Source organism: Mustela lutreola, chromosome 3 (genome assembly GCF_030435805.1).
Source record: "Mustela lutreola isolate mMusLut2 chromosome 3, mMusLut2.pri, whole genome shotgun sequence".
In the NCBI taxonomy this organism is placed as follows: domain Eukaryota; kingdom Metazoa; phylum Chordata; class Mammalia; order Carnivora; family Mustelidae; genus Mustela; species Mustela lutreola.
In genome coordinates this window covers 59,896,129-59,914,775 of record NC_081292.1, presented here as the reverse complement: position 1 = coordinate 59,914,775, position 18,647 = coordinate 59,896,129, and the positions used below count along the sequence as shown (strand labels likewise).

General features: G+C 35.7%; 1 protein-coding gene across 1 annotated transcript in view; it reads right to left on the bottom strand.

Annotated features, from left to right (window-relative positions):
• Positions 1-18,647, bottom strand: part of UBE2W (ubiquitin conjugating enzyme E2 W) — an 82,405-nt gene that overhangs the window by 17,090 nt on the left and 46,668 nt on the right. The window contains exons 3-5 of the mRNA XM_059166203.1: positions 15,617-15,719; positions 6,059-6,214; positions 1,988-2,063 (exon numbers count right to left, since the gene is read on the bottom strand). Coding sequence (XP_059022186.1) covers positions 1,988-2,063; positions 6,059-6,214; positions 15,617-15,719 — 335 coding nt within the window. The remainder of the gene's footprint in view (positions 1-1,987; positions 2,064-6,058; positions 6,215-15,616; positions 15,720-18,647) is intronic.

Here is an 18,647-nt window from a genome sequence, read left to right as displayed (position 1 = left end):
CTCTTTTCTGGCACTGCACTCATTTTACTCAACTCTGCAATTCAATAACAGTTTCAAAATACTAAATCTGTAATTACTTTACTGTGAACTTTTTGGTCTATACTTTTTATTGTATGTATTATGTTAAGCAATTTTCATAAATGGTCTTTATTTTTAATAAGCTATAATTGTTTTTCACATTTTTAAACCTTGTGCTGACTGTGCTTTGAGATTTTTCCAGGGGTGCCTAGGTGGCTCAGTTGTTAAGTGTCACACTTCAGCCTAGGTCCTAGGATGGAGCCACATGTCGGGCTTCCGGCTCAGCAGGAAGCCTGCTTCTCCCACTCCCCCTGCTTGTGCTCCCTCTCTTACTGCCTGTCAAATAAATAAATTAAATCTTTAAAATAAATAAATAAATAAAAGGTTTTCTAAAAGGTTTAAATTTCCATACAACTATTTAATTTCTGATTCCTTTTAACTTCAGAAATTCTTCCTTTATCCGAACTGATACTCAGCTTAAAAAAAAAAAAAATTACATTTTTTTTGTTTTCTTAAAAAAAATTTCAATCCACAAGGAAGAGTTTACATATGAAGTAAAAATTTAAATTTTTTTTTTCCCAAGATGATTACCAAGTTCCTAACAGGATTACTTACTAAATAGTCTTTTCCTCATTGGTTTTGTGACATCCAACTGATTATATATTCAAATCTTACATATAAAAAATAGAAATACAAATACAAATAGAAAGTAATTCTATTTTGATGTCTACTCTTGCATTAATATGTTTTGGTATCTGGTAGACCAATTCTCCTTCATTATCCTTTAGTTCAAAATCCAAACAGCTCTTCTTGCCTATTAGTCTTCCCCAAACTTTGAAACACCCACCCATCATTCCACTGGAATTTTACTAAGTTATATTAAACCTGTAATTTGTAAAGACTATACATTTTTCTATAATACTGGTTTGTCATCAAATATCTTTATTTTTTCATAGCTCTTCCAAGTTTCGTCATTTTTCTTCTAGATCATCTATAGTTGTCATTAACATTAGCTGGAATATTTATCTGTTGGCTCTCAAAAATGGCATTCTTTCACTGTGTTTTCTAACTTGTAACTGCTGATGGAGTGCTATGTTGATTTTAATCATCACTTATCAACACCTAACAGAACTCTTATAATTTAAGAAGTTGTTAAATGACTCAAACTAACTCAGTTAACAAGTTTCACAAAGGTAAGGGGGAAAGGCCATATTCCTATAAATTAGCTCTGTCAATTCTAATTTCTTATTAGACTAACATTTATAAAAGAAAAATAAGGGAAATGCTCTTATGGATACAAAAATCACAGTGGATATTTTCTGTTCACGCACTTCAAAAAGAACATTGAGGAATATAAAATTTTGTTTTGAATTTCAAATACACCTCTTTAGGGAGGCAGTGAGGTCAGTTTAGAAAAGATGCTTGCAGTTTTCAATTATAAAGCTATGAGCACTCTCCCAACAAAAACAATAAAATAACATTAGTGAGAATACTGTACTCATATAGCTACAGTCATAAGAAAACACAAATTTTTGAGGACTATTAGAACAGGAAGAGCTTTCTTTAATTAAATGGGCCATCTCTCACAATGTGATCCCCCTCCTGCCACTAAGTACAGTACCAGATTAATTTCGAAAGACATCAAAACTTCTATTTCAAGTAATAGGTTTCACAATAACTAATTCCATCTGGAGATTATTAAGGACCCTTTTTAAAGTAATAAAATGGTAGCATTTCAGAATGTTAAAGCAATTTTAGATTTTACTTGTATGGTAGCCATGATTTTATGTGCTCCATTAAAAATCTAGTCCAACATATCCTTTAAATGGCTTCACATTTTAAAGACTCTTCTCCATATTACAAAACTACATTAGTTATATATTCCTTTCTTTACTGCAAGCAAACAGATATATAATCCTTCAAACCAAAATGCTATGAAGTTATTATTCTAAAATAAAACTGTGCTTACCATGATACCACCATTTTGTTTTCTTTGGATTCTTGTTACATGTTCGAACATAAAAAGAATTATCTGGTGGTCGTCTCTGAAACCAAAAGGAGTTTAAATAAGAGAAGTTGTAAAATGGAAGAAAAAACCTTAGCAGAATTATTACATTGTCTAAAAACAATATAAATGCTGATGTGGCGCAACTGAAATAATATATTCCAGGAAAAGTAGACCCTTGACACTGAAACTTAAAAAGTAAATAAAAACAGGGGCATGTATATGTGATTTGGATTAGGTTCCAGTGGGATTACTAGAGAATGACTATTAACCCAAAGTGGCAGCATTAGGTTTTAAGGAATTTTGGTTCCATTTATTTTATCTAATTAAAAACCAGAAAAGTCTATCTAAACTCAGTTTGTCTGAGAAATTAATAGCAACTTATAAACCTCCAGTAAGGTAAACATCACCAAGGACAGACCAAAGGATTCAGTTTACAATCAATATATGAGGAAAAAGGGGAAAAAGCTATCTTGGCATTTCTGCCATATATATGCCCAACTAGCACGGTATTACATACATATGGCAGTTCTGCAAGGGAGCTACAGCAGAAATAGTGATGCCAACAACAATGAAGATAAATTTTAGACGGGAATTTTCCTGAAAACTGTTGGACTGACCAGACATGAGAAATACTGTGAGTCGGGGAGCCTGAATGGCTCGGTAGGTTAAAGCCTCTGCCTTCAGCTCAGGTCATGATCCCAGGGTTCTGGGAACAAGCCCCGCAAGGGGCTCTCTGTTCAGCAGGGAGCCTGCTTCTTCCTCTCTCTCCCTGCCTGCCTCTCTGACTACTTGTGATCTCTATCAAATAAGTAATAATAAAAAAAAAAAAGAAAGAAAGAAATACTGTGAGTCTCTACAAAAATATGGAAACATGTCAAATTTGTATTAAAGCTACTGAGCACAGGTTAGTAGATAAGTCCAACCAAAAACCAATAGTGAGTAGGACTGCCTAGACAGCAGGTAGGGAAACAGGCAGTCTACCTGGCACTTCTACAACTCACGTACAGAACTCTGATCTTAATTGAGCCTAATAATGCCCTTACAAGTTAATATTAATAGTAACTTAAGAAAAGGGAAGAGTAGAGTTTATGTTAAACTACCCAAAGATTACCCTGCTGATAAAGTTTGAGAAAATATCTGAAAAAGTATCATGAAATTAGATGCCTGACTACTTTAAAGAATAGATCATCTGTTGCTAGCAACTTGCTACCCTATTGCAATTTGCAGGACAACTCTATTTGTCCTGCAAGCCATAATCTGTGTTAATGTGGAATAAATTGCTACCACTGTAACAAATAACTTCATAAATTCATTTTCTCTGTATACTGGTTAGAACCCAATCTTCAAAAACAAAGAAAACAAAACCAACAACCAATCTTAAAAAAAAAAAAAAAAAAAAAAATTAAGGAAGAAAAAAACACTCATTCTATGTGCTTAAGAATATAACCAAACTGGTAAGAGATCACAGACATTTGGTTCTTATATAGATTTGGTTCTATATAAAATGATGGATTACCAAAATTGTTTTAGGAATGGAATACAAACTAGAAAGTTTGGACTATCTGTATTATAAGGGCACAAAGAATATATGGTAGATTACTGAAAGACTTCTCAATATCAGAAATTACTTTTAATCTACTGAAATCTACCTGACATGATGGATTTAAATGCCTTCAATTGAGGAAAACATCCCTGACTACGAAAATGAAAATTGGAATCAAAGAATTATGAATAAATCAAAGTTCCCAAATACTTATACTTAAAATTAAAATTTGTATTCAAGTCAAATATTTAAGTGAAACTCATAGAACCACATTGACCACAGAATAAAATTCGCCTGTTTTAAAAAAGTTTTTGAATATAAATGTTAAGATAAAAAAAAAAAAAAAAGAAAAGAAAAGAAAAAAGTTTTTGGTGGGTGGTTAGAAGACTTTTAAAAGCTTATTTGGAGCTAGATCCCTTCAGTTCCAAAACAAGTTTCCTCTTCATCTTTATAACCTAGTACTTATTAGCACAGTAGAAACAGTACTTACTAGGTTCCTAATAAACATATACAGAATTTTACTGCATTTCACAGAACTAATGCTGCCAGAATTGCTTCCAAATTACTATCTTGGTTAAATATAATTTAGTTCGTATTATATAATATAGCTTACCAATAATTTAAATGGAGTAATAAGGCTTATACTAACTATGCAGGAAAAACTAGTAGTAGACAACTGAAATGTGAGGGGGATGAGAAGACTAGAAAAGGATCAAGGAAATGGAGAATATAGTCATTTTCTAGTTTTTAATAGTAAGTCATCACATTTATTTATTTACTTATTTATTGTAAATCATTACATTAAATGTAAACAAAGCACTAATCATTAAAAGGCACCTATAAGAGTTATGTGCACACATCACTGGTGTTCACCTCAACTGTTCTACTCTATACCTAAAATTTAAAAGTTACGTGTGTGTAGAGGGTAGAAGTGTAGAGGATAGAAGAGGGTAGAAGCAGAGAAAACATGGAAGCAATAAATAAGACTTGTTTTCAAAGCCCTCAAGGTTAACAAAAGCTCAAGTGCAGCCTTAAAATGCAACCTAGGAAAGCCCATAGGCAAAGTTAGTTAAAAAACACTACAGTAAGATAATGTGTACCCTATTGCAACTATTCAAAGATGTATGTTTTTCTGCATATTTTAATATTCCTGAATGGGGATACATACCTTTTAACATGTATTAACTGTCACAGTTTAACTGACAGAAGTTTCTTACATTCTTTTATGGTATATAGATTGCATATTAATGTTATTAATGCTGTAATTTAAAAATTCAATTTAAACCATTATTTCCCCATGCTTCTTTGAACAAAAAGAATCTGTTTTTGGGGGGGCGCCTGGGTGGCTCAGTGGGTTAAAGCCTCTGCCTTCAGCTCAGGTCATGATCTCAGGGTCCTGGGATCGAGTCCCGCATCGGGCTCTCTGCTTGGCAGGGAGCCTGCTTCCTCCTCTCTCTGCCTTCCTCTCTGCCTACTTCTGATCTGTCTCTGTCAAAGGAATAAATACAATCTTAAAAAAAAAAAAAGAATCTGTTTTTTTAAACCTAACACCAAGAAACTTCTTATAAAACTAACATTTCAAGAAATTCAGTTTGCAAACAATGGCTTAGAGTGTTTCAGCCTAGATAACCTATCATTTAAAAATAAACTATTTAAAGTTCTCTAAAAACTAATTTAAAGTTCTCTAAATGCTAATTTAGTAAAAATGAGAGTTCAATTTCAAGAAAACAGGGGGGAAAAGCTGCTGTTATTACACAGACCCCTAATCTGTAAAGTAAAGCTGTTCTCCTTCAGACCCGATACAAAAGGAAAACCTCATGAAGAAAAGAGGCTTTAAAATAGAGAAATACATGAACACTGGGCTACACACTCACTCTCCGGCAGAAACCACAAGAGGGCCAGAAATGCACACAGGATTTAGATACTTTACAAGGGTATCCTAAATTTAACTCATGTGATTTTTCTTTCTGGTGTTTTTACCTTTCCATCAGACAGAATCTGTGGTTAAAAAAAAGGGAATGAGAAGAAAAGTCCTGAAAATTCTGCTGGTCTTTAACCTTTCTCTTTCAACCTAATCATGATGATCAAGCATGATAGGAAAGCTCTGGTTCCTGGGAAATTCCCCAAAAGAGGCTGATAGGGTGGGAGCCAGCAGAGGGGAGAAGGGAAACATGCTCTTGGGACTTTCCACTGTGAAATCTAGAAATGAGAATTTCTTGTACACTTCTACCTTGTGCATGCTTACAGAAACAAAATTCAAGTTATTTGAGAACATCTGCAGAAATTTTCTGTTTAAGAAATATAAAACAATGCCTGACCTCTACATGGAATGAAAGATTATCGAAGTAATTTTCTAATCCGTTACTAAGCATATTACCCATAACTTCTTAATAAAAGGCATTAAGTCTTCCTTCACATAAATTATAAATAATTTCTCTACCTAAACTAAAAAAAGAGATATTACCTGGAATAATTCTGAGAAGTCCTACCTTTTCTTTGCAGCTGGAAAGCATACTAATAATGCTAAGACAAACTGATTGGACTGAGAGCGCTGGGGACCAGTCTTCTGTTAGAATGGATAAACAGATATGACCATTGCTATAAACATGAGGATGAACGGGAATATTTTCACCAGTAAACATGACCTAAGAAAGAATAAAATTCCATTAACACTCAAATATTCTCTATTACCAAGAAATAAAATATTCTCCATAGAACTTACTATTTTAAAAATCAATTAAAAACAAATAAAGTAAGTGCCAGAAACAAGATAAACAACTGCTTGTTGTTTATTCTCATCAATCCACAAAGTACTGGTTTCACTGTGTGAATGAGGATGTAGGGAATGGAACATACAGAGAAAAAATCCAGGTCATCTCTTTTTTTATTTCAGCTATTTTTCACAAATCCCTTTAAAAATTTATAAATTACCATGCATTTTTAGCCCAATAAAGACAATTATAAGAATGTCTTTTCACATTCTACTCATTGCTCTCTGCATACAGAAATACAAAAGTATTCAATTTTGAGACAATATGAATTACATGTGACAAGAACACCCCTTTCACCCGTAACAATGCTATCACCTAAGGTGCTATGTGCAAAAGGAAATAATTTATATATACCATCTCCTCTAAACTTGCTCATCCATTATGATACATACACATTACTACTTAGTGATCCTCAAATAACTGTGCCTACACACAAAAAAAAGTTTGAATGGGTCAAGTTTTTCTCTGCCTTTTTTTCTACTCAATTCTTCTAACAGTTTTTCCTTTCTCCACCTTGTCACCACACTAACTGTAAGGTAATAAATCTATTATTCCTTCCTTTGCCCTAATAACTCATTAAGTATCCCATAGTAGTGTTTCTTAAACATATCTACCCTAAGCATCTGAACAGGGAGAAGACTGAATTCATACATCCCAAAGAACCTGTAAGCACAGCCCAAACTAGGACAAAGACACTGAAGTCTAATATTTCAGGCTGTTTATATTTTACCTCATAAAAATTACTTATTTTGATATAAAAATTAATCCACCAATCTTTATGTGTATTTTGTTCTGTGGTAAGATCTAACATTTTTACTCTGTTGTTAATAGTAATTACTAACTCCTGACCTTAAGAAAAAAAAAATCACCTGAAGATCTGAGTAAAAATATAAATGCAAGAGCTCCACTTTCACAGATACTGATTCAGTAGGTATGGTGGGATTTTTATAAAGCTCGTCAAATATTAACCAGTAGTTCCCAAATGAGACTTACATGTATCTCTCTCAGCCCTAAAACTCCCTCACACTTGAATATACAACAAATTCTTACTTAAGAAGAAACCTCACCTTCAGTTATATCAGAAATTGATGAAGTATTTATTGCTCTAGGCATAACCTATTTCCCCCTTTATATAAGAACAAAAAAGACAGCCAGTGAAATAAGTGTGGCTAGAGTAAGGTATGTCAGCATTTAATATGGGACATGTTACGGAGAAGTACCATAAACTGGTTTTTTTGCTTTTATTTTCAAGTATCTAGCTACAAAATTGTCTTCATTTCAATTTCGCAAATACTTACATTTTAACAAAGCACTCTTTCATATATGTAGGAGTCCACTAATATTTCAAACATACTACTAACATATGGAACTTGTTTCCTTGGCTGAAGCCAATATAAGAAAACAAAAGGAATTTTTTTCTCAAAGGAATGACTTTACACACTTGCATATTTTGTTTCTTTACATTTTGGTTATGCACCCTCCATTCCCACTAAAAAGAGCTAAAATAAATAAAGCTGAAAACTAAAAATAAGTCTCAAAGTAAGAGATATCAAGTTACTTGCCTTGCCTGATTGCAGAAGACCACCCAATCCCCAACTTTAGCACAGCTGTGTTTGAAGCCTACCATTTAAATCTCAATTTTATCTATCAGTGCTAGTCTCCTTTTCATCACTTTTTGCTAAAAAAAAAAAAAAACAAAAAAAAAAACGGGGGGGGGCTCTCTGTAAAAGGAAATGACTGCTTAAATGGTCTTGCAGCTCCGTACTTTGAGTCTACCCACAATTATTCTAAATTTTATTTTTATAGGGACGCCTGGGTGGCTCAGTTGGTTAAGCAGCTGCCTTCGGCTCAGGTCATGATCCCAGCGTCCTGGGATCGAGTCCCACATCGGGCTCCTTGCTCCGCAGGGAGCCTGCTTCTCCCTCTAACTTTGCCTTCCACTCTGTCTGCCTGTGCTCGCTCTCGCTCGCTCTCTCTCTGACAAATAAATAAATAAAATCTTTAAAAAAAAAAAAAAAAAAAAAATAAATTTTATTTTTATAAACATGTAGTTTACTATATATATTTGATATTCCCACAATGTGTTATAGATGTCTAGAGCGGGAGTTTACAAATCTCACAGAACATGCATCTGCTTTGGGGTATTCATTCAGCCACAAAATTCCATTTGACCAACAGGATATTTTCATTAAGAATACAAACAATGCCCAAGACCTTATCCCCTGGTCACAAATATTTTTTAAAGGGTATTTCTTTTCCAGTCAGATTTCCTTTTTAAAAAGTCACATAGAATAGTGCTCTGAAAGTGCCAAAAAATGAAGAATTGCTAAGTTACCTTCTTTGGCAAAAACTAATCAGTGCATCAGCAACCACCAAGGAAAATACACAGACAGCAAAATACAAAGGTTATCACAACATGCTCTGACTAGCCAATCCACAAAGCAGAAGGAAAGCAATGAGTGCTCTTGGAGAGAACAGATTATAAACTAATCACCTGACCTGAGAACCAAGGAGTACCCATGAATCAAAAGGAAATCAGAAGCGAGGAAAGGGGACGGAAAGCAGTAGTAGACACCTACAGCAGGAGCAGCAGACACTGATAAGCACCGAAGAGAGCCAGAAATCAAGACAGAAAAGCTTTAAAGGTAGAAGGGACTGAAATAAAAAGAAATCAGATCTCAGTAAACCTTAAAAAAAGAAAAGCAAAGGAAAGGGGGAGGGGGAAGCTGGGGCTTTTTAACATGCTGCATGTAGGTAAATCAATTAGCTGCACATATTATAGGTAACTCCTAGGGCCTAACCTGCCAGATACAGAATTTTAGAAGTTTGTCTAAACATGGAAAGGCTGAGTTTACATGTCAGAGATGAATTCCTGAAATAAAAGAAAAAACTTTTTTCAAAGTTTATTCATGTAAAAACGCTGTTAAGCAGTTTCCACAGACACTTTTGATGGAAACTCTGCGATTCTGGTTCTTTGCATGTGATGTAAAAAGTAACCAAGGCTGAACTTCTTCAAGATCGTGCTCTTAACCGTCCTCATTTATTTAACACATGGTACAATCCAAAGGAGGAAATGGGACATTTCAGTTACTTTAATACAGCCAAGCAGGTTCTGAAAGCCTAAGGGATGATTAGCTATTTTCAAAATTTAAAAACTTTTGGGGGGGAGTCCCAAGTAGCCAATAAAACTCACATTTAACAAGACATCTGAATACCATGAATTTGAAACCGAAGGGAATAAATAAGAACTTTGCTAATTTCTTTATTTTTAGAATTATTTATTTTTAAAATAATTTATTCAAATTCAAACTTAGTCATATCAACAGTTAACAACCAGAGAACTGTACATATTCATAAACCAAACAATAAAATGGAACTACAGATTTTAAAGAATAAGCTGTTTTACGGAAAAAAAAAAAAAAAGCCACAATTTTAGAAAAGGATCTTAGATCTAAGGCATGTGTATCACACCTGCAGTTCAGAGTCTGCATGAATCTAAATTCCTGAACATCTCCTTATCAGTACGGTGTATTTCCAAGCTAATGCATGTGAATCACACCTGAAGTTCAGAGTCTGCATTAGAAATAGTATTCAGACGAATGTAAATTTCCAAACATCTATTAGTATGGCATATTTTCAAAAGCAAGTGAGACCTAAGAAAAACTATGCCCTGTATCATAATTTTGGAGTTAAGTAAGCATATCCCACATCCAACATTAAGTTTTAAGCAAGCCAACCTCTGGGTAACTTTTGGTACCAATACAGTGTGTCTCACAAAATTACCAATTTAAGAATGAAAGCCACCAATGATGACACAAAACAGAGGATGGAGCTTAGGTAACTGTTTCTAATATGAAATTCATATTTATGAGTATGAATGACCCAATACTGAATGACCCAATACTGAGATCTGACCACAAGGAAGGCATACTACTATGTTCAGGCTAGTGTTCTGCAACTAATTAGAAAGTGAGACACCTAATGTTGCATCAAATTAGGTCGAAACACATAATAAGAATAAGCAGTATGAATAAGTTATAAAATATAAAAGCCAATATACAAAATGGATACCAGAGACAATATAAGGGAATGTTTTCTCTTATTAAAATTCTAAGTTAAAAGGCACCTGGGTGGCTCAGTTGATTAACGCGACTGCCTTCGGCTCAGGTCATGATCCTGGAGTCCCGGGATCGAGTCCCGCATCAGGCTCCCTGCTTGGCAGGGAGTCTGCTTCTCCCTCTGACCCTCCCCCTTCTCATACTCTCTCTCTCTCAAATAAATAAATAAAATTTTAAAAAAGAAAATTTGTAAGTAGATGGCAATACTTAATGGGCAAACTACAAAAACTGAACATGTAAGCAGAATTTATTATGATCAGATATTTAATTAATAATATATGATATAGGCAATCTAGCATAAATGGTAAATATTTGACAAAAGTAACTACGGACTGGAGTTTTAGCATAGTTTTTAATCCAATTTTCCACTTTTAGTCACTTAACATGTATTAGTAGCATCAATATTAATAGTTTTTTTTTGTCTTCCATAATTACCCTTATTACCCTTATGCAATTGTTCAAGTATTACAAAGTCAAAATTCCTGGGTACAATGAAACTAAATTTGGGTGCCCTGGATGGTAACCATTCTCTCTCCTTTGTAAGCTGTGTTCTTCTAGCCTACCAGTCTTCTCCTTTATCTTCCCATTGTTTTACCCCCAAGGCTTCAACAAACAGGGTTCACTGTTCCCTTTCTCCTCGTCAGGTGTCCTAGATGCTAGACAATTTTAAGGCAATAAAAATGGTTACTTAAGACTTTGGAAAGCTTAACCACCATCACATGAAAGAGCAAGGAAAATGACACCACAAATAAAAGGATGAGAACACTATGAAAATAGGTTCTGGATCTCTGCAATGAAGGAGTACTGAGCAACAGAACCAAAGGTTCTGGCATGAATAGGAAGGGGAATAAGGGTGAGGAGAAAGCAGCTACTCTTTTGCACCAGTGTTTCTAAAGCTTTGTAATCAAGGTAAGTATATTTTCAGCACCACTTTTTTTTTTTTTTTTAAAGATTTTATTTATTTATTTGACAGAGAGAGATCACAAGTAGGCAGAGAGGCAGGCAGAGAGAGAGAGAGGAGGAAGCAAGCTCCCTGCTGAGCAGAGAGCCCGATGTGGGACTCGATCCCAGGACCCTGAGATCATGACCTGAGCCGAAGGCAGCGGCTTAACCCACTGAGGCACCCAGGCACCCTCAGCACCACTTTTAGCATTGATATGGTTTCAGGACGAAGTACAGTATCCTCTTTCCCCTAAAAAAACACAAAACTTTGTCACCTATTTCTAAAATGCCTAAAATATCTTCAACAAAAATTAGAGTTGAAAAGCTTAAAAACAAAGTATAACCAGGACATTTACAAGATAATGTGTTTCAATTTTATTGCATTCAAATGGGATGTTCTGACAGAGGAAGAGAGTTTAAAGGCCAAAGATATCTGGAAGGGAAGAGCTGCTAATGTGAGGGAGGAAGTAGAAAGGAAAAGAAGCAAAACAGTAAAGACACTAAACTTGAAGACTTCAGTTTTGAAGGAGAGGTGACTATACCTCCCAATTCCTTTGAGATAAATCTTCAAATCCTTTACACTCTTGGATAAGCCCCAAAACATCCTTTCTTTTTCATTTCCTGCTGTAGCCCTCCATTTACTTATACATAAAACTACATTTGCTCATAAATCTCAGGAGAAGCCATGTCTTTTCATGATTTGTTCCACTTCTGACATAAACTTTTCTTCTTCTGCTTTAAGTCCCAGAACAAACAGGTTTCTCTTTGCCCCCTCATTCTATTCTAAACCAGTCATTGCTTTCTCTTTTGCTCCCAAAGCATATAATTTATACTTCAACTTATGCATCCAGTTTCACAGGCCAGAAGTTATGGAGTCTTCCCTGACTCCTTTTACTCGCTCATATTTCTTATCAATTCATTAGTAAATCCTGCTGGCTCAACCTTTAAAACAGGTCCAGAGCCCCTGGATGGCTCAGTTGCCTAAAGACCAGCTCTTGATTTTGGCTCAAGTCATGATCTCAGGGTCCTGGAATCCCTGCTCAGTGGGGAGTCTGCTTGAGGACTCTCTCTCTGCCTCTTACACCCGCTTGAGCCCTCTTCCTCAAATGAGTAAATCTTAAAAAAATAATAATAAAGTAAAATAAAGTAAGTCCAAAATATGGCCATCTTCCACAACCTCCACTACTACTTTCTGGTGCAAGTCACCACCAACCCCTCACCTGGATTACTGCAAGTTGTCTCGTTTCCCTGTACCCTTATACACCCACAACAGTCAATGTGCCACACAGCAGTCAAATTCTTCCTTTTAATTTTAGGTAGGATCGTGTCATTCGTCTGCTCAAAATATTCAAAGGTTTTTCATCCCATTCGGAGTGAAAACCAAAACTCTTATACTGGGCTATACAATCCATGATGGATCCTCCAGCCCAAATTATCTCTCAGACCTATGCCCTCGATTCCCCCTCGTTTGCATACACTCCAGGGACCTGCCACATGTGCACTAGGTTCACAGGCTTTGCTAGACCATTACCATTATTTTATAATCATAGAGATTCTTGATTAATAAAAATTAAAAAATAGTTATCAAGTATTAGTAGACTTAGAGTAGCTGTTATTTTCTCAATCATGGATACTAGAATATACAACTTCTGTGACATGAGAGTGATGTTAAAAAGTGATATAAAATCTATTCTAAAAGATTGGCAACAACTGCCCCAGAGCTTTCAAAGTTATCATACTACATATTATCTTTCACTTTTAGAGATAACAATACTGTCTGGATAAATAAGCATTTTCCCCATTCTGGTACTCACCCCTAACGGGACAGTATGGAAAGGAGTAACTTGGGTTTGAGTCTTGACTATCCTATTAGCTAGCTTTTAAACCATGAACAAGACACTTTACTTCTAAGCCTTTAATTTCTTCACTTACAAAGATCAATCCCTAACCACTTCGTTAGAGCCGTTACAAGATAAAATAAAAATGGACGTTACATTAGAAAAGTATAATACAAATATTACTACATAGTAGAAGGCACTGAAGTAATGTGTGGATGAAATGGTTAAGTTTGAACTTACATGAAAAGCTAAAGCAGACCTGACACCGCAGAAAATAAGGAAGCATTAGAGGTTTTAAGGAGGAGATAGGGATAGTTGTGGTGGTGATGGTGGCACTGTGTATCTGTGCAAATCAATGAGGTAACTGCACCTTCAAGGAAATCTAACAGCACTGTGAACAGATGGCTAGGCGTGGAAAGAACTAAAGGCTATTATGTATTAGTCCACATGAAAGATAGAAACTTGGACTACAGCATTGACAGTAGGGTAAGAGTGAATTGAGTTAAGCACTGCAAAAGGATGTGCACAGCTGCATTTGACAGTGAGGGGAACGGAAGAATTTCAATGCAAGCAGACAGGTGAACAATAACTCAAGAAAAAAATTTTTTTTCCTTATTTTGTTACTGGAAAAGATTGAATTTAGATGTGTTAAATTTGAGACATCTGGAGGTATTCAAGTAGTGATATCCAACAGTGGTGTGAAATTAAACCTCAGAAAGAAAAGATCTACACAGAACTGTAGATCTGGGAGTTAGCTGCTTAAGATGGCTAAAGATGTTAAAAAAAGAGAGAGAGAAAAACAAGGGGATGCTGAATAAAGAACACAGAAAACACCAAAATCAAAGATTCAGAAGAGAGGCCAGAAGTCAAAATAGGGAAGGAGAAAAAAATAATTTGATATAAAATGATAGAATCCATTACAAACGCTCTTACAGAAATATTCAAGATGAAATTCAAATGATCTCCATAGTTTGGTATTTGATTTAGATTTAAATACTAAGGAAAGAATTTAGAGGACACTTGATTTGGTTCATGTTTATTAAAATACTATTTTCCTCTGATGAAAAATCTGTGGGCTCCCAGAGTAAGCCTTCTCCAATATTCCCCCAGTCAACAGTTTGAAGTTGGTGAGTCACATTCTTCCTTCATAACCCTTCAAAAAACTTAGCTGAAGTATAGAAGAACCGGTTGAAGGTGACAAGGAGATACCACTGCCTTCAAGAATTAACTATCTTAAATGATGCTGGTAAGTCAAAAGGCTACAAAATGTGAAGATCATTTCCTAGAGAAAAGGAAGATGTTTGCTTTGGTTTCTTATCATAGTCTACACATGCTTAATAGAGAGGCCTAGAGGTCATGACAATACATAATCCTTAGCTTTATTTTATGAAAATGATAAAAATGGGTTTCCTAATCTTATTTTCTGCTCGTACAAAAATTGCAGAACTCAAGGAATCCATTTCCATTTAATTCTGTGCCTCTATTAAAGCAATTTCTTGTATTTATAGCACATTACAAGAACTGACCTCCATCTCTACTCCTACACTCCTTGGTATATATTCTATTTAAAGTGGCAATGAAATAGGAATTTCCTCCAAAATAATTATTTTAGCACTTCACAAGTTTTAGGTATTTGAGAAGTTTCACTATTCAGAACCTCATTATCTAGGAGTACTACACTGAGGTGGCATTAAGTCTTATCATTTTGCCACTAGTAACTTATTTACCCATCTCACCAAGTCGGAAGTCTGGAAGTCATCCTAGAATCTCCTTTTCTCTAACTCCCAAAGATTAATCATTCACCACAGTTAAACAGCTCTCAGAAAAGTTCTTCTATCACCATTATCTCTTGCCTGAGTATTAACCCATTATGTAAACTAACTGTGCCTCAAATTATAATGATCAGACTTAGGGCTTATGTTTAGATATTTAACATCTTGTAATATATTCTATCTTTATGGTACTAAAAGACTGCAAGGACAACATGTCAATGCAAAATCAAAGAAGTGTTCTTTTCAACAAATCACTTGCCCCCTCACAATATCATTCAATCATCTTATCTAGGAATAAGTGCCTCCAGTTATTCCAGTTCTCCCATACCCCATGGGCCTGGGTTAGATTTCCAACCCCTTTTCTGCTAACATCTATTCATAAAAAACAATGTTAAGTTCTCAGAGTATAAAAGCAGCAAAGCTCTAATCTCAATAAAGTAAAATGTTCATAAAATCTTGATTATATTACAGATAACATAAAGGAACAAATCTATTCACATAATTACAATGGATTTCTTTATAAGTTTGTATTTAGTCAAAAGTCACTAATTTAGTGTTTTGCTATAATCTAAAAATATAATAAAAAAAAAAAAATAAGGCAGTTACCTGAGGAGAGTCAAAGGGATATCGACTACTAAACTTAAATAGAAGTTGAAATTTTTCCCCTTCATATAAGGTACCTGGTGCACCTTCCATGTCTACAATCCACCTAGAATAAGGGGGGGAAAAAAAGCAAATTAAAAACTTCTGGTAAGAACTGGGCTGAGAAAGGGAACACTGAAGACTTGCTTTATACCAGGCATTGAGATAAGAGTCATTCATGTGCAACAGCATACTTCATCCTCCCAACAATTTTAACAGTAGGTATTAACACCCTTCTCTGATGCTCACAGGTTAAGTAACCAACTCAAAGTCAGACAACTGGCAAAGGACAGAGCCAAATTTTAATCCAGGTCTGAAAACACAAAACGAAAACCCAACTCAAGTGTGCTGACACCAAAGTCAATTTTGATGACTTTACACTACCTTATTTTTCCCAAAATACTATTTTTGCAATGATTAGAAAGATTTTATAGGTAGCATCAAACTAATGAACTGCCTTTCTGATATCATTTTAGAAACAACAGTCGAAGTAGGTATCAACAACAACTAGAGAATCATGGCTATTAGACCTATCTTCTCATCAGTATTCTAGAGACGAAACAGGAAAAAGGATAAGCTAACATCAGTCCCCTTACTTTGATGGCTATTCAAGGCTCTATAATGCCTTTCCTTTGTCTCTCACGTTTCAGTTGTTTCCTAAAACTCAAAAGAGATTTTTTTTTTTTTTTTTTTTTTTTTTTTAAAGATTTTATTTATTTATTTGTCAGGGATAGAGGGAGAGAGAGCGAGCGAGCACAGGCAGACAGAGAGGCAGGCAGAGGCAGAGGGAGAAGCAGGCTCCCTGCCGAGCAAGGAGCCCGATGTGGGACTCGATCCCAGGACGCTGGGATCATGACCTGAGCCGAAGGCAGCTGCTTAATCAACTGAGCCACCCAGGCGTCCCTCAAAAGAGATTTTTAAAAAAATTTTCATTAACATATAATGTATAATTTGTTTCAGGGGTACAGGTCTGTTAAACATCAGTCTTACACAATTCACAGCACTCACCATAGTACATACCCTCCCCAAGGTCCATCACCCAGCCCCCTCCCCTCCAGCAACCCTCAGTTTGTTTCCTGAGATTAAGAGTCTCCTATGGTTTGTCTCCCTCTCTGTCCTTGTTCTATCCCACTTTTTCCTCCTTCCCCATGAGCTTCTGTCTTGTCTCTCAAATTCCTCCTATCAGTAAGATCATATGATATTTGCCTTTCTGTGACTGACTTATTTCGTTTAGCGTAACACCCTCTAGTTCCATCCATGTTGCTGTAAATGGCAAGATTTTGTGGGCTTTTTAAAAAAATTTATTTGACAGACAGAGATCACAAGCAGGCAGAGAGACAGACAGAGGAGGTTTGGGGAAGAAGGCTCCCTGCTAAGCAAAGAGCCCGATATGGGGCTCGATCCAAGGAGATCATGACCTGAACAGAAGGCAGAGGCTTAAAGCACTGAGCCACCCAGGCACCCCTTGTGGTTTTTGATGGCTGCATAATATTCCACACGAAATCTATCTATCTCACATCTTCTTTATCCATTCATCTGTTGATGGACATCTAGGCTCTTTCCATAGTTTGGCTACTGTGGACACTGCTGCTATAAACATTCAGGAGCACATGCCCCTTCAGATCCCTACATTTATAACTTTAGGGTAAATACCCAGTAGTGCAATTGCTGAATCATAGGGTAGCTTCTCTATTTTCAATCTTTTGAGGAACCTCCATAAAGTTTTCCAGAGTGGCTGCACCTGCTTGCACCCCCACCAACAGTGTAGGAGGGTTCCCCTTTCTCCGCATCCTCGCCAACACCTGTCATTTCCTGACTGGTTAATTTTAGCCATTCTGACCGGTGTGAGGTGGTAGGTATCTCACTTAGAAGTGATTTCTATAGCCTCTTTATAAGCCTACTTTGTTTCCACATAAAATAATAATGAATATACATCTGTTTATAATTACACTCAATCCCTTGCTCACTTATTAGTAAGTCCTATGCCCAACATGGGGCTTGAACTCACAATACTGAGATTGACAGTAACATGCTCTACTGACTGAGCCAGCCAAGTACCCATATCTCTTCTCTTATAAAAAAAAAGGGGGGGGTACATTTCTCACTCTGCCCCTCCCCTGCTCATGCTCTCTCAAATAAATGATCTTAAAAATAAATTAATTAAATTAGTTAATTTTAAAAAGGGAAGACTGGGACATCAGGGTGGCTCAGTTAAGCATCCAACTCTCTATTTCAGCTCAGGTCTGATCTCAGGATCCTGACATTGAGCCCTGCATCTTAAGCCTGTTTAAGATTCTCTCTCTCTCCCTCCCTGCCACCCCCCTCCCCAACCCTGCTGGTCATGTATGTGTTCTCTAATAAAAAAATAAATAAATAAAAATTTAAAAAGGGGAGTAGAATAAGGATTATGGTGGCAAAGATGGTGGGGCCACATTGAAGCAAAAGTGGACTAATCATAAGACTACTAATTAAAGCACTGGCCAATTCCTTTCATCTTAAACTTTTTAGGTATAAAAATTTATTACTTTAAGTACAGTATTAAGGAAGTAATATTGAGAATACAGTGTTGAGGTTCTAGTCATCACCCCACATACTATGGATTAGTATAATAAATGTGCCTGTTCTTAGAAAGCAATCAGCTAACACATGCATGCCTTTAAAAGGATAGCTATTCATTTTCAAAGTGTATGCTGAATACCACACATGAGAATAAAAGATATGACCATGAAGCAATAGTTTACATTGAATAACACAGGTCTGTCCATTCGCGGTGGCCATGAGTAAGCTGTTTTACTTTTATAAAAAGTAAAACTATTGTTTTACTTGTTTTAACTATTTCAATTCTAAAACACACATTTAAAACAAAGTTAAAAGTTCATTACAAAAGGACACTCATCTCAAAGTGTTGCAAAGATAAATAGCATTACATATGCAAAACACGTAGTACTTTCCTGACATCAGAACCAGTACATAGTAAATTAAATATAATGCATAA